Source organism: Anneissia japonica, unplaced genomic scaffold, assembly GCF_011630105.1.
Source record: "Anneissia japonica isolate Jap-2015-1 unplaced genomic scaffold, ASM1163010v1 scaffold287705_len1045735_cov187, whole genome shotgun sequence".
Lineage (NCBI taxonomy): Eukaryota > Metazoa > Echinodermata > Crinoidea > Comatulida > Comatulidae > Anneissia > Anneissia japonica.
In genome coordinates, this window is record NW_022709509.1 from 151505 (window position 1) to 168105 (window position 16601).

General features: G+C 35.1%; 1 protein-coding gene across 3 annotated transcripts; it reads right to left on the reverse strand.

The window, feature by feature from the left end:
* Positions 1-4025: 4025 nt before the first annotated feature.
* LOC117106735 (EF-hand calcium-binding domain-containing protein 11-like) lies at positions 4026-16180 on the reverse strand. 3 transcript variants are annotated; one of them, XM_033248158.1, is made up of 6 exons: positions 15906-16169; positions 14386-14481; positions 13189-13222; positions 10632-10733; positions 9604-9694; positions 4026-4686 (listed from the first exon to the last, which is right to left on the reverse strand). In XM_033248158.1, the coding sequence occupies exons 1-6, from the start codon at positions 16107-16109 to the stop codon at positions 4623-4625; spliced, it is 591 nt and encodes a 196-aa protein (XP_033104049.1). In that variant the 5' UTR covers positions 16110-16169; the 3' UTR covers positions 4026-4622. The 3 variants fall into 3 exon arrangements, with proteins under 3 accessions (XP_033104049.1, XP_033104048.1, XP_033104050.1); XM_033248157.1 differs by lacking the exon at positions 4026-4686 and adding an exon at positions 8654-9067 and having other exon boundaries at positions 15906-16152; XM_033248159.1 differs by lacking the exons at positions 4026-4686; positions 14386-14481 and adding an exon at positions 8654-9067 and having other exon boundaries at positions 15906-16180.
* Positions 16181-16601: the final 421 nt, after the last annotated feature.

A 16601-nucleotide genomic window follows, 5' to 3' on the forward strand; every position in this document is an offset into this window, starting at 1 on the left:
CGTATATAAATTAGCAGAAAAACAGCTCTCAAAATGCTTGGAAATTAAAGACCAATCCTGATGAAATCTTTTGTTGAATATTCTGTATTATCATGAAAATTGGATCATCCGAAATCCTTAAATCCTTGAATTTATTGCACTGTATCAATTGTCAAATGCAAAATGTAATCTCTCATTTAATTATAAAACGTCAATTTTTTTTTCATTTCAGTGTCTTCTGTGGCCATATCATGTTATAAACATATACATATACCACTAGAACGGCCTTCATCAGCTTGTATTATATTGATATTAACTTAGTGGAAGACTTGTAATGATCTTTATCATTAAAATTATTATTAATATTGATAAGTGATAATACCACTTATCAATATTATTAATATTGATAAGTGGCATTATCACATAATACTGCGTATATTCGTACCATAAATGTATACTGGTCCAGACAGCGTGGAACATGATCGAATACAATAATGCACACGTTTATACTCCCGCTTAAGAGGTATTTTCGTAAATTATACGGATGAAAGAGTGGATTATGCTAATCAGCGAAAATGTATATTTATACATCATGAAATACGACACTGTAAGTTCTAGAATATATTTCATTGTTATGTGTTCTTTATTCTGTATATATATATTTGTAATTTGAATTCGTATATTGTAATTTTATATAGTGTACACGACGACATGCGTGTGCGTACCAGCAACAAACGCGTAAACACGAAATCTGGCTACCCGCTCAACACAATCAAAGAAAGCTTAAAATGGATAAAAGCGGCCAGAAAATAAATGATTAGGAAAATCGTGAGAGAATCTTATAATTTTTCAAGATAAGAATTATATATTCATATGTTTATAATTATTTATTATGAACACAAAGCTTTGCTAGGCAGTCGTACCAAATATTGGTGATGGAAATGATTCCTGTGCAATAAAAAATAACTAAAAAAAGTGTAGTTTCTCTATCTTAGTTATACTGTTTGTGATAACTCCTTAAAATTTAAATTACCAGTGTGAAAAATATTATAACTGAAATAATATATAACTTAAAAGACAATGAAATCATACTATTTGTGGTATCTCCTAAAAATATTGTTAAAATTCAATTAAAACATTGAATTACTACTAAGAAAACTCCGTCTTAAATTGATTTAATACGGTATACAACTTAAAAGACAATGAAATTATTATAGGAATACAGTAGTATGTTTACGCGTATTTTAGCAGATTAGAATACGTATAAACATACTGTTAATACAATGCGTTTATGCGTATATTAATCAGATAGGAAATTATTTGATCGTTCTAAATTTCAATTGAAAACCAGTAACTTAGCCAGTCATTCAGTATATCTTTAGAATAGACCTTTCCGGCCTGTCAATTAAACCTAAGAATTGACCAATTGGAAGAGAACTGGAAATACGCGCATGTCCCATAAACCCAGTGAGAACTTATCAACAGTATCCAAGGGGGTTTAGCGGTAGAACCTTCCATTGTTATCGTCAAGTCTAATTATCATTTTCTCAAGAGTACAGCTTAATGTTCAACAGCTGCAGATGACGAGACACTTGCTCTTTGCAGATGATCCTTGGAGAAACATAAATTGACAAAAGCAAAAACGTAAGGAGGAATTTACAAATTAGTATTCGAATGAATAATTTCATAATTATGACTGGAAGACCATGGCTGCTAATTGCTTTTTAAGCTGTAAAATTAAGACTAATAATTAGTACAACGGAGCCTGGTTTTTGAAATATAACTTCGGCGAAACAGTCAGAAAACTCTTTGAAAAATCATTTTCTAGCGTTCTACAGTACATGCTTAATTATTGCGCCAGCCCATAAAGAATAATGTAAAATAATAATTATATTGTAAAACTAAGGAACAGTAGATAATATAGTAATCGTTGTTTTTAAATTGAGATATTGTGTAGATTAAAAAAAAAACAAATCTAAAAGCTACTGCTTTCCGTTGCTGCTAGTACGACCACTACCACCACTGCCACTTCTGTTTCTCGCAGGTCGACTAGATACCAGATTTATATTATTTATTAATTAGGCTATATAGCGCTTTTTCTTTGTAGATGCACACAGGACCTAAAAAATATCCCCGACTGTTGTTTTTTTAATAAAATGCGATTAAAACCATTAATAAGGACAAAGTTGCAAATGCAGTTAAAGTGGAACCTTTGGAGGTAGGTTAGGTTAGTACGAGATAGAACTACATAGAGAGTACATATCACTCTTGTTGTTCTCTCTCTTCACTGGCTTCCCGTCACCAAACTATTTCCTACAAAATATTAATTTTCATAAAACTCTTCATTGTGAGACCCCCTTCCTATATTTCTGATCTTATTCAGTTAAGCTCCCAAACTTGATGTCATTCATTCAGATCACAAGTGGGCAAATCGAGAGCGATTTTTTTTTTTGCGGCCCGCGAATATGAAATAAAAACCCTATGTGTGCTGCCCGCCAAGCAACATTGGCTAGAAAACACTTTGTTTTTTACGGCCTGACACCGATCATATGTAAAAAGTAATATTAAAGTTGGGAATAAAGTGGTGTAAAAGCAGTGCTTGGGGATTTTAAGTTTGGGTGCGGCCCTCGGTGTTAAATCAGAAATTCACTTTTATGCCCACCCCTAATTTAGATCAACCTCTACCTCTTCGACACTTTCTACTCATTTTGCAAGCTGAAGTCATACGGTGAGCGCTCTTTTCCTATTAATATACAGGAATCTCCATCCATAGATTTTAGCTTGTATTCTTCTTTCAGGACGATATTTTTTTTTTTTTCAAAAATACTTTTAATACATTTTAAAAATTAAATTAACGGTTAAAATTAAAAAACAGTACCTTTTAAAGTTTAATTGGAATACTGTACTATATATATTTTTTAAAAAAAAGGTCCGCCATCGAAGATTTTATAGCTTGTATTCTTCTGTGAGGATGATTTAGATATTGTGAAAGACTTCAACAGTGTTTACTAGTTCATGTTGTATCTTAACGATTTGCGAAATTATTAACAGATTTCCTAACCAATGTCAAAGTTCATCGTCGTTTGGAAGTTGAGAAAATTTCACAATGATTGGTAGCATTGCTTTCTTCAAAATAGTAATTATCAGCATCCAAATAAATCATCTAAAAGAAATATTCAAATCAATATCCACAGAGCACGATATAAATATGGTATCATAATTATCACTAAACAAGAATATTTCAATTTTCTTACATCAACAAGATATTAAAATGTTCTGTAAGTATCGAAAAATATTTCTTCATACTTTTAATTTTTATGTTTTTTCTCGCGTTTGATGGATAGTATTTCGTGATGACTTTTACAAGTACTGTAATAAACAGGTGGTGATATATCAACCTACGATTTTGAAAATTGATATTCTTCAAACGATATCATTAACATGTAAAAAGCTTTTCTCACCATTATATAAGAAGCATACAAACTTTTGTACATTACTGCATACATCACAGTAATGAGTAGCAAAATTTACGTTGGCAATATACAAGTTTCCTATGGTTCATATAGAAATGGACTTCAATTTTCGATCGGTGACATTTCTCATATCCTTAAGTTTTTAAAAGCAAGTACACAGAGTTGTTATCAATGGGCTTATTCGATTGGTTCATTTCGTTGAGCACGAATTTTCGTTGAGTCAGGGAACAGTAAAATTACCCACTGTTCCCTGGTTGAGTATTATTTTCATTCGACTGGTTCGTAAAGAGACTTCGTTGAGTTGACAACGAAAATTAACGTAACCAGAATGCGTTATTCAGGTTAAATTATGCACGTGACCAAAAAAATATGGCAGATTGGTCAGTTTAGCAACAACATTGCCTTAATATAATTTAGATTAAATTTCAGAAAATAAGAATTATATTTACCCACAATGAAGTCAAAAAATAATTGTAGGCTAACAGAATTCAAAATCTGAATGAAAACATTTTTTTTTTACGAAGAACTCATAGTGCCACAATCCGAAGCAGCCTTGATTACACAGCGTACAGGGGCGGATACAGGATTTAGCAAAAAAAGGGGGGGGGGTGCGCCACAGTAAAGCTGGACGACACGATACTGACAGGTGCAGAGGACCCCGTTGGGGTGTATGCATCAGTGTGCGTCATCGATCTGCAAGCTTTTAGTTTTCATCTGTATATGATAATAATTTAAGTATTAATGTATATTGTTTTAGTAAATGATTTTGTGTACACTCAACACAAGGTATATATTTTGGTTTGTTGCTTCAAGAGAGGGATTTAACATAACCGATGTCGAGGCAGTGTCGCTTTCAACTACTGTACTGCGTATACGCAGAAACACACAGGAAAAGTCGACAATAGCTGCTGCTTCAGCCCCCTTCAGGCCTACAGTTATTAGATTGCAACAGAAAAAGACGCTGCCCCGAGTCAGGAAGTAGTAACCCCTCCATACAAAAAACAAAGAACACAGAACAAAACACAATAAAATGTTTTCTTTGTAATCTCTTCTCTTTCCCATTTTTTTTTCTTTTTACTACAGAAATATTGATCCTTCAACATTTAAACCAATCACTTGACAATATTGACTTTTCTCACCTTGCTCCTATCCACTTCCTGTCTCCATGACTTAGTATGCAGTGGCAGATACAATTGGAGTCCAACCGGCCTGGGTCCCCCTATAATTTTCAAAACTATAAAAGAAAATGAAGAATAAATGAAAATTATCATCAAATTTTAATCTGAGAGGGCCATTTTCGGTCATCTAGAGATGCCGTAATCATACCTCAGCCCTAACCATGAAGCCCAGGAATGACTCTGTCTGCAAAAAGTTCCTTCGCTGTGCCTCCTTTTCTGGATCCGCCGCTGCTACAGATGAAATTATCATATCCTATCTTATATTAATCTTTATATACGCATAGTAATTGTAGTTAGGCTGATGTATTGCAATGTCATTCCCTTAATCTGGAAAATATATAGCACGTCCGTTACTCCAAGGTTTTAGATGACAAAAAAATCCCGAGATTTATTTTCTGTCTTCATTTTAAAAAATATGTTCCTATAATTATTTAAGATTACTCATGCTAAAAATAATATTTTATCCTATCTAGCAAAGAAAACCATCCATCCTAATGCACACAGTTTGAAAGTTCATGTTGGCCATTTATTTATCCTATCTAGCTAAGAAAACCATATATTTTAAAACACATTGTTAAAATTTACAGTTCGTACAATTGGCCCCAGGTCGAACAGGGCAGGATTTTAAAAAATAAAAAGGTATGGGGGGGGGGGACGAGCAAGCCCGGCCCCCTTACGGAAAGTCAAAAAAAAAAAGAAAAGAAGAACAAGAAATTAGGCCTATTGATAGCCCAAAACGTCTAGAGGTTATTTCCGGACGTTAAGAAAACAAATTTCGAGGGCCCCAGACTTCCTATAGTGGGCCCACCCCTACTGTCTGGATCCGCCCCTGCCGAAGCCTGTTTAATTCCTACAGTATTTACGGTTTTTTAATTATTTCGTCAATTATTTAATTGATTAAATGGGACTCAGTAGGGAGAGTATTCAAGGAGTAGGCTTAGTGAAATGAAGTGAAGACATTTGTGAATTGTGCATGTTCGGCTATGAAACCAGAGTTCAGAGAACTTTAAGAACTATGCTAATGTCTCAATTAATTAATTAATCTTCCATTTTAATTATCTATACTTGTATTCTATTATACCATGAATTATGATGCTGTACTGGATGGATTTATTACGTTTAAACACCAAGGATAGCCACAAAAGTATAAAGAAGACATTATTTCCAGTAGCGTCCTTCTAGTGGCACTTGGGCAGTACGCCAGGAGACAACCCCCTACTCTTTTCCCGAAAAGTGTACTGCATTTTTTAACATGCATATGGGCCATATTCCAAACGGGACAAACGCCTTAAACGTCTCATCCGAAAGACGGTGCACTATTGTCACTTGCATTTCAGGCCCTCAGCTGAAACACAAGGAGAGGCAGCGATGGGAATCGAACCGGGGACCTAGAAATCTAAAGTTCAGCACACACACACAAGTAGCTACCACCAAACTAGCCGACTGAGATTTAAGATCCACATATAAGACGATCCCGAGTTTGAGAAGATTTTTGGAAGATTTCTGTATGACGGGCTTATAAAGGCCAACTCAGACAGCGTCGGCCGACGCAGCCCGACCCGATTTATCGTCGGGGACAGTGTTAAGCCGTCGTGAGAAATATTAAACATGTTTAATATTCTACGACGCGACTGCCCCCTGCGCACACCTTCGCGTCTAACTCACACCTTCGCGTCGTTTAACTCACACAGACCCGACGCGACAACAAGTTGGCCTTAAGACACACGGCCGCACCCCCCACCCTTCCGTGTTACGCACGATCCGCACATGTTTTCATCACAGGTTATTGTTATCAACTGAATGCTAACACTAAAGCTAATACTAAAGGCAGTTGCACTTGATTTAAAAGGCCTCTTGTATGCAAGTGTAATTTTCCAAGAAAAGCATAATGGGGTTACTACTTGTTTGACCTCTTGTTTTCGCTGTTGCTGGATGCTAATATCTTTACACATGATTAGTAGCGCCTCTTACACATTCACTTAAAGATTGCTGGAGATAGCAAAAGGTATCATTGCCAATAAAAAAAAAGGTAGTCAACACAAACAGTTTCATAGTTTCATTTAACCATATTTGATATATTATATATTTGTACTTGCATATATATTATATAAACTATATATATATAAATACATAAATATATATAATATATATAGTTATATATACATATTGTATATACTATACTATATATATAATTTATATTTAATTGTAATTAATTCGCCCATTAGCTTGTCACTGAACCTATATTTAAGGTATCATTGCCAATAAAAAATGGTAAACACAAACAGTTTCATAGTTTCATTTAATCATATTTGATATATTATATATTTGTACTCACATATATATTATATAAACTATATATATATAAATATATAACTATATATATATATATATACTGCATATATACTATACTATATATATAATTTATATTTAATTGTAATTAATTCGCCCATTAACTTGTCACTGAACTTATATCATGCTGTCCAATAAACTAATTGTATCTTTAACTTGATTCCTATTGGTTAATACCATTTATTATTCTTTATGTATGTGTAAGATCTCCAAAGTTTTCTTACATTAACGTTGATAAAGATAGTAAGAACTATTGAAATATCTGTTTGATTTTGTTATATTTAAATAAATTTTTGTTCCGAAAGTCAACTTTCAATGATCGTACACCCTTTTTTCATTGTTTTTACATTTTATTTCACTTAGAGGAGCATACATGCAAACCCACTCTTCAATATATAATTTATATAATACAGTAAATATTTATAATATAAATATTTATTTATAATAAAAGTACACGTAATATGTATACAGTTGAGTGACCAAGCGCTTAATGCAGAGCCACCACAAACCTTCAGCAATAATATCAGCATTGGTTTGAGCGGCTTGCATGTTTCTGGTGGTGGAGCATATCTTCTATCAATACAGGTAGGGTTGCTACCTCATGCACCATAAGCAAATACCCACAAGGCAGAACTGACAGGACCATCAGAGTTTCTTTCCATTAAATAGAATTACATAGCATGTTGAGTACAGACTGACATGTAATTTCTAAAATGATGGCAACGTGACTTTCTAACCAGACACACATTAACTAAAGGTAAAGAAATTATCAACACCAAGATCAACCAACAATGCAGGGGGTTCCACGGTAACAGTAGTTACAATCTAATTGTAGTCTGTTGCACATCGTATTACCAACAGTCTCTGTGAGATGTTCTTTTTTTCTCTTGCGGTAATGCAGGAGATCGTACTGATTTCTGAAAGACTTCTGCAACACACAAGAGAATTTGGACCTTTATTAGTATCAAGTTTCATCATGAAATAAAAAAAAACCTTTATAGTTGACTTAAACTACTGTAATAACTCCTGCTATTGTTGGATTCTTAAAAAAATCTAAAAACGAATGTTTTTACAGAATCAGCTAGCTCATCAGTAATAATTAACATGTACATACACACTGATGTGAAATGCTATGTTCTCACCAAACCCGAGTTTGCGTTAAATAAATTTCCAACACAAGATTTCAATTGCCAGTATCAGAAAAAAAATATACAACTGACTTGACAATCTCTCGCTTCTGTTCGACTCTTAAAGAATCAAAAATGCTGTAAACAAATCAGCTAGCATCTTCAGTGATGATCAACATGTACACACGACCATTACATACTGATGAACACTATGTTCTCAGCATTAGGTTTGAGGTGAAGGAATTACCAACACCAAATTCAATCGCCAGTATCAAGCTGCATCATGAACTCAAAATCTTTATAGCTGACTCGACCATCTCCATCTCGGTCAACCTCCCTGTGATGTGAGAATTATACAAAAACAAATACATTTTTAGGCTTCACAAGATTATTAACTGATGTTTATGCCGTATGCAGGGGCGGATCCAGAGAAAAAAAGGGGGGGGGGGGGCCGAAAGGTGGGGGGGGCGGGGAATGATCGTACACCCTTTTTTCATTGTTTTTACATTTTATTTCACTATTTCGCTATTGTTGGATTCTTAAAAAAATCTAAAAACGAATGTTTTTACAGAATCAGCTAGCTCATCAGTAATAATTAACATGTACATACACACTGATGTGAAATGCTATGTTCTCACCAAACCCGAGTTTGCGTTAAATAAATTTCCAACACAAGATTTCAATTGCCAGTATCAGAAAAAAAAATATACAACTGACTTGACAATCTCTCGCTTCTGTTCGACTCTTAAAGAATCAAAAATGCTGTAAACAAATCAGCTAGCATCTTCAGTGATGATCAACATGTACACACGACCATTACATACTGATGAACACTATGTTCTCAGCATTAGGTTTGAGGTGAAGGAATTACCAACACCAAATTCAATCGCCAGTATCAAGCTGCATCATGAACTCAAAATCTTTATAGCTGACTCGACCATCTCCATCTCGGTCAACCTCCCTGTGATGTGAGAATTATACAAAAACAAATACATTTTTAGGCTTCACAAGATTATTAACTGATGTTTATGCCGTATGCAGGGGCGGATCCAGAGAAAAAAAGGGGGGGGGGGCGAAAGTTGGGGGCCGAAAGTTGAGCCGGTCGAGATAACACCACCGTAGGGGGTCCACGGACACTCCCCAGTGAAATTTTGTTTTCTAGACGCCAGAAAATAACCTCTGAGGCGTTTTGGGCGATCATTTTTTTCTCTTCTTTCTCTTTTTTTTCTTTTTTTAACTTTCTAAAAGGCCCGGGTCGGAAATCTGCCAATGGTATGTGTGGATGTGTGGTATTCAAGAGATGCTTATGGGGTATGTGTGGTATGTATTCTAACGATCAAAACAACTCCACTCTCTAAGCCTCATAATGAAAACTTAGTGTAGAGCATCATATGCATATTGTTTGTCTTTTGCAAGGGATTGGCACCTACAAGTACAGTAATAAAGTTTCATTACTGGTAATTCTTGGCTGATGTCATAAATATATATAAAAAATACCTGAAAGCAGCTTGAATGAGATGTCTTGGAATGTGTGGAGCAACTTCCGAGAACACTCTCTCAAGATCCCCAGCAGTTATGAACCCTTTACCTGAAAGGAAATTAAGCGAAGGCAATTAACCACACTGTATAAGTGTCGAGACTCCCATCTACAAATACTCCCTGGTATGAACCTGGGGCAAGGGGCTTAACACTCTGCCCACCAAACACAGAGATCGCCGTGTTTGGTAACACAACGCTTGACCGCCAAACACGGAGATCTCTGTGTTTCAGGTATTTTTATGGAATTCGATAGATGGGAGATTTACCAACATGACAATTTGAACACTATATTGTCAGGACCGTAAGTACTTCATTATTTGTTTGTTTACATTAAGCGGTATATGATGTACTTTCACAAAATCGCTATTATCTCAGCTTCGTTGTGCGAAATTACGTAAATCTCCAAAAGTGAGACACTTTCGTTTTACTGTTATGTGTCACAGATTGTGATTAGAATAAAGCGTTTGGGATCAATGTAAAGCTAAGATGTTTGTAGTTCTTGTAGTATTTATTAAATGTCAATCTGATCACATACGCACTATCAACGAGCTTCGAAAAGTGTTAAAATTCACTATAGAGTCCGGTGGTGGCTGATACTATTTTTTTCAAACCCCTGGTGGTCAGAGTGTTAAGAGACCCAGGGTATTAATCTGCCTTTGCAGTTACAAATCATCCGAGTGGTCCCCTTTATGAATGTGTAAACACATTTTTGTAGAAAAACGATTCTACAAAAGCTTTAGAGTTTCAAAGCTCTAATAAGCACCCCTACTGACAGCTATGAACCGACATGCATTAATTATTGCCAAGTTCTTATTATAGTACATAATGTATATCGCAATGCATAATGGTGAGTTAAACTAAAACTTTCTGAAGAAATTAATCTTAAACAAATTTAAGAGTACAATATGTGTTTTGGAGATAACACAGTAAAAGTTACAGTACAGTAGTTGTATAAATAATTGGAACAAAATACAGCTAAAACATACATTGCATGTCAAAAGACATGAAAACTTGTCGTATTTGGTCGTCTTCATCTTCAGCTGCAAGCTTTGGTAGCATGGCATCCATAAAACACTGAAGTGTTATTCCTGAAAAAAAAAAAAAAAAAAAAAGGATCATGTCTGAGTACAGTAGTTGGAATGCGGCATTGAATTACATTATAATCTTCTCTAACTTATCCTATAATTAATTTTGCATAATTTTGAAAACATCTATATGTTCGACCATCTTTAGAATGCTTCGATGCACATTTTGTAATGCATAATTCACTTTTTGATTTTCTATAGTAAGTCTGAGTGGGCATTGTTTGTGAACATGGTTGGAGTTAAAGCCAGTAAATTTCCAATGATTATTACAGCACTTAATCTTGGCCTTCAATAAGCATTTAAGAACTAAATTCAAGTGCAGTTTACAATTTTTTGATTAAATTTAATTTGCCATCAATTGACATGTATGAGAAAATTACAATTGAAACAAATTCTATCCATAGGCAATTGCTGTTAAGATGCACATACAGTACCATTTCTTAATGGGCGATGTGGTACTTGGATTTTGAAATTTGAAAATGAAATATGGATGTTTGTTGAACTTTCAACTTAAATATTTTAGAAAATGATATAGCTTTTTATTAAAATTAGGACATGAAAATAAATTCCTTGCCAATTATATTACGAATACATAATACTGTTCCTGAAATTCAGTAAAAATTGATAATGAAATTGAATCCAGTCTTTTGATTATAAAATGGTATAAACTACTATCTCTAAAATTATTGCATTACAATATAGTTGTAGAAGTAGGGCGAAGAAAATGAGGTGTTGCAGAAACTGAACTGCTGACGAAGTACTGAGTACCAATTGAGTCAACAACCACAGCTGGTGCTGTAATTTACCTGCTCAATCAGAAACTCATGGCTGCAGTGGATTAACAAGTACACAGTAGCCCCATTTCTTAAGCTGAGAACACAGCAGAACAGAGATTGAGTTACATTTCAGTGCGGATCCAGACATTTTAAATAGAGGATAGAGGAGGCCAGAGAGGGACTTTCACGGACTGGGGGTCTATACCCCTAGTATTCAACTCCCAGCCCGCGGGCCAACTCCTGGCCTACCAAAGATTTCAATCTGGCCTGCGTGACATTGCTAAAAAAAACAAATCATTAAGAGAAAAGTCACTGTTGTTACTAGAAATACGCCTGGCATTCAAGAGTCTGGCTTTTTCTGAGTGTAGCTCACTGTATCTAGTGGTGTAGAGTAGACATGGGGAGGGGGAGACTGACGCGGTATAAAGAATTAAGTAATATGATTCATTTTCTAACCACTGGTGACATCAACAGCCAGCCAGTTGCAAAACGTATTTTAACAGCCTGAGAGTGCCACTTCCGGGCATCTAGGTGTCTATTTTTAAAATTTGCTCACTTCAGCCTCAACTATATGTGATGGGGCTGAGGTAAATGTGTACCATTTTTAGGGATATTGAACTCCTCGTCGGGGAATTTCCGCAATGGAATTAGTTCTAACTAACCTACTTAGTATTTGAGTAAATTCTTTTTTTGCTTAGAAACTTTTTAGAGGTAGGGTAGAAGAACCTGGGGGTGGGGGTGTGGATCAAGTTTTTCTTTTAATCCCCACACTTCCCCATAACTGTATTCCTTCATTTTCACAAAACAAGGCCTATCATAATTGGTGTTGAAAACAAAGATATTAGGCCTATAATTAGGAAGAGTTGTAGACTTATAGAATGAGTTGAGCTGTCATTGAAAACAAAATGTGACAGTACACAATTATGTCGGCCCGCAACTGGTCTCAACGGTGTGTTCAGGCCACCAGCTTAAAAAGGTTGAATACCTGGGTTCTATACCACCTCAGCCCCACTATGGTTTGGGCTGAGGTAAGCAAATTAATTATTATGGCACCCCTAGATGGCAGGATATGGGACTATCAGACTTAAAATTTTAATATAATTTTTTTTTTAATTTGGGGAGGTAAGGGCCCCCCCCCCCCCCCGCACTCCTTTTGAATCCCGCCACTGGTGAGGCTATTTTGGTGTTAAATTAGGCAGCACTTTCTCTTCACCAAATAATGTATGCATCTTTTAGCGTGCAAATGGGCCATTTAGCACACATACAGAACTAACACCATATGATGGAATAATCCCAATTGCCTAGTACAGTATACACTATATGATTTTTTGGCATTCATTAAAAAGAATTTAATGAATCTGTATTAAAATAGTCCTTTGTCAAAAAGCAAATATGCTGGAGGTTCTAAGGACAGGTTCGCTACGTGAAAACGTTTCCTACCTACACATTGTAGACTTGCGCAAGTCCTTTATTATTATTTTTTTCTCATTCTGAACAGTGCCACCAATGAGTAAATAATAATACAGTACTCCCAAAAAAAAAATCAAGTATGGGAGGCCAATTTAATTTGGTATGGCACGCACTAAGTGCAATAAAGACTAATTCCCCAAATTAGGGCCAGGCTATGCACATTGATACCGTATGTACCAAATGATTTACCAATTAAATTTGTATATATTTACCTTCCTTGGAGCCAAGTATCTCATCAACTTCAATCTATGAAAAATAATATAAACAGCAAAATTAATTACAAATACATCAATAGTAGCAATAGCTGTAGCAGCAGCAATAGCAGCAGTATTAGCTGGTTCAAACGGCACACTCGCCTATGGTTCTGGTGGTGGAACAAGTCTTCTCGAATAAGGACTATAAACCATAGGCCTAATGTACACAATGGCCCGTGTTTGCTATAAAGAACCCAGTATATCTTTCGAGATGAGTAGGGGTTATCCCGGTGTACTGGTTCATACAGCCCCTGTTGTGCACAGACGAGATATAGCTGGTACCGGTTTACCGAGCAGCTCAGAAAAAAAACCCTTTGGGGCAAAGAAAGTTACCATGCAAACTAGTCCACACCTTGAGTATAAAGCGCTATACAGGGGCTCTACAGTATGTGCCTACAGCCCATATTTTTTATCAGAAATTTGTCAAGCTTCGCCAAAATGTTTCTTTACAAAGATCTAGAACTGATTAAATTCTTAAGGGTCAGGTTCAAAGGTCAAGGTCACAATCAACGAAAACATTTTTTTTAAAATTATTTGTCTACAGCCCATAGTTTTAATCACAAAATGTTACATGACCAAAGATCTCAAATCGTTTGAACGTTGAAGGGTAAGGGTTAAAGCTCAAGGTCACAATTAACAAAAAACGATTAAAAAAAAAAAAAAACAGTTTTTATCAGAAATTTGTCGAACTTGGCCAGAATGTTCCTTTACCAAAATCTGAAAGTGACTAAATTTTGGAAGGGTCAGGGTGAAAGGTGAAGAACACAATGTTCAAAAAACTTGTATTACTGTTTGCCATATAGAGGTGTGTGTGCTTATACGGGCTTGCCAATAAAGTGTAAAAAAACATATGCCCATTAATTTCAAAGCGATATTTGTGAAAACAGTTTGTTGTAGTGGTTGAAAGAGTCAAACACTACCAGTTCAAATCCCAAGGAGTCTACTTGTTTTTTCTTTTCTGTTCTGTTTTTTTTTTATAGGGACAATATGTGGGAGAAATTTATGCTGAGGAGAATTATGATGTGGGCGGAGGTATGCACTCTACGAGTTCCCTTTAGTAATTATTATTATCAACTTTATTATTTAACTATTCTAAATAGATAAACTGGCCAAGCAAGCAACCAATCAATCAATCCTTCAATCAACAAAGTGTACCTTTGACGGCTTGTAACCAAGTAGCGATAGTACAGCAACTTTCAGATCTTCACGATCAAGGAAGCCTTTCTGGTTGTTATCAGATTCAAAGAAAACCTTAGGATACAAGAGGACAACAATAACATTTATACAGGTCCATAAAAATGTTACCATGTAAATCCTTGTATAAGTGTCGCTTATCAAAAAAATATTGGTGTGGCGCTTTCCATACCAGTTCCCATGTTACTCCTCGCAAGTATTCCCGTAATTCGGTAGGCCTATCAAACGCACTACATCATCGTAAATATTGATAAAACTTTACAAAGATATGCTTTTCATTTGGATACTGTATAGATTGTATTTATTACCCTGTTCCTCAAAGTGTTTCATTCATTACACACAGGCACTTAATCACTCAAATAAACAGAGTTTAAAAATTGAATAAAAATAGAAAAATATAATTTCTTAGATTTTTATGTTTGTTGTCGATTCCTAATATGAGGCATGTCAAGGCGAAATGGTTAAGTTGTCGCACAGGCCAGTATTCAGTAAATGAGCTATAATATATGGGAGCTCACAAAATTTAATGTCAAATATTAATCATGTTGAAAAGTATTAGTTCTGTAAGTGGTCAACAAATCGTTTATTTAACGTTATTTTGATAGTTAATTCTATTAAACAATGTATGCACAAATACAATTACTCAAAAACATGATTATCTTGACTCTAATCTGAAAGTGCTGTTCACTTTCCAATATTCTTCGGCTTGAAATGTGATGACGACATAATTAATGTCGAAATATTGAATCCCAACACGATGGCGTGTATTTCAATACTTGGAGTATGTATTATACCTTCTTATCTGAGATTAATCAGTGGACCTTTCGGTTTTTGAAATGTTGAATGACCCCTCATTTTGAAGACCACATACTCAGGTATCTGAAAATACCAATATTGAATTTCAATTTTTGTTAAAACTTAACCATTTTGCCACAACATGCCTCATATATGTAGCTATGTCATATGTAAGTTTCATCCATGTGGCTTTCATATTTTTGCCACAATAAAATTAAATATGTTTTTCTTGTTACATTTTGTAAAAAGTTGTTATTTTGGATGCACCGTTAGGTATTGTCTATTGTGTGCCGCTGTTTCAAAAGTGCTATCCAATAAATATCCATCTATCTAGATATCCTTTCTGCCTCCAGCCCCGCCAGCTTTTGAGCCAATTCCAATGTAAACATAAAACATTGCAAGGGGTCTTAATAGGTCTAGCTAGGCCCTAACAAGCTTAGGCTAGGCAGCCTTGATAGGCCTAGGCCTAAAAACTAATATATGTCATCTACGAATTTAAATATAAACTTAAGCCAATCACTTTCGTTTTCTTAACAAGACTGCACTCTAGTAAACGATGTAGGCTAGCTGTCTCTTATACACATCTAGGGGGAGACTGACGCGGTATAAAGAATTAAGTAATATGATTCGGCCTAGCCTAGCATATAAGGATTATCAATCAGTCACAGTCTATACTATACAAATACCTGTTTCAAGTGGTAATATTGTTCAGGTTTACTTTGCTGTGGCAAAATGTCTCTATGGTGGAATGTGTAGGACATGATTTGAGCACAAAAAAGATTGTTTACATTTTCCACACATTCAAAAATGCAGCTGATAAGTCTACTCTGGGTGACGTTGGTGGCGCTAAACCACATAATAGTAAACTGTGATCTGTTCTTGCTTCTCATCCCCAATAAAAAAATAAATTTTCAAACCTTTATAGACCTACCATTATTGGGATAGTTCATAAAAATAGGCTCACAACGGGAGCGTGTGTCTATGCCTTACTATTAGATGAATGTAACATGAACTGAGTAACAACTTAAAACTTAGTGCATGTTATGGTATGGATTAGAATCCTATACGAAAGTACACGAAAAACAAAGAAAAAAAAAAAACACCTTTACCTTTGTGTCATCTTAAAGAAGTGTTAAATGCACTTGATTTCATTCATTTATTGTAGTTGTATATGTACTAATTCCGTGTAAAGAAATATAGCGATACATCTGAACACATTTAACAGCATACATTAATTGTAATAATTTTATTCAAAGCATGCAAAATTCCACTCTGCAAGGTTAAATGAAATATGCAAATATTTTCATTGTATTTAATAATAATTATTCCGAGTAACCACTGTCATGCACAAATTGGTACGAGCTTTACCAGTGAGTAAAGTT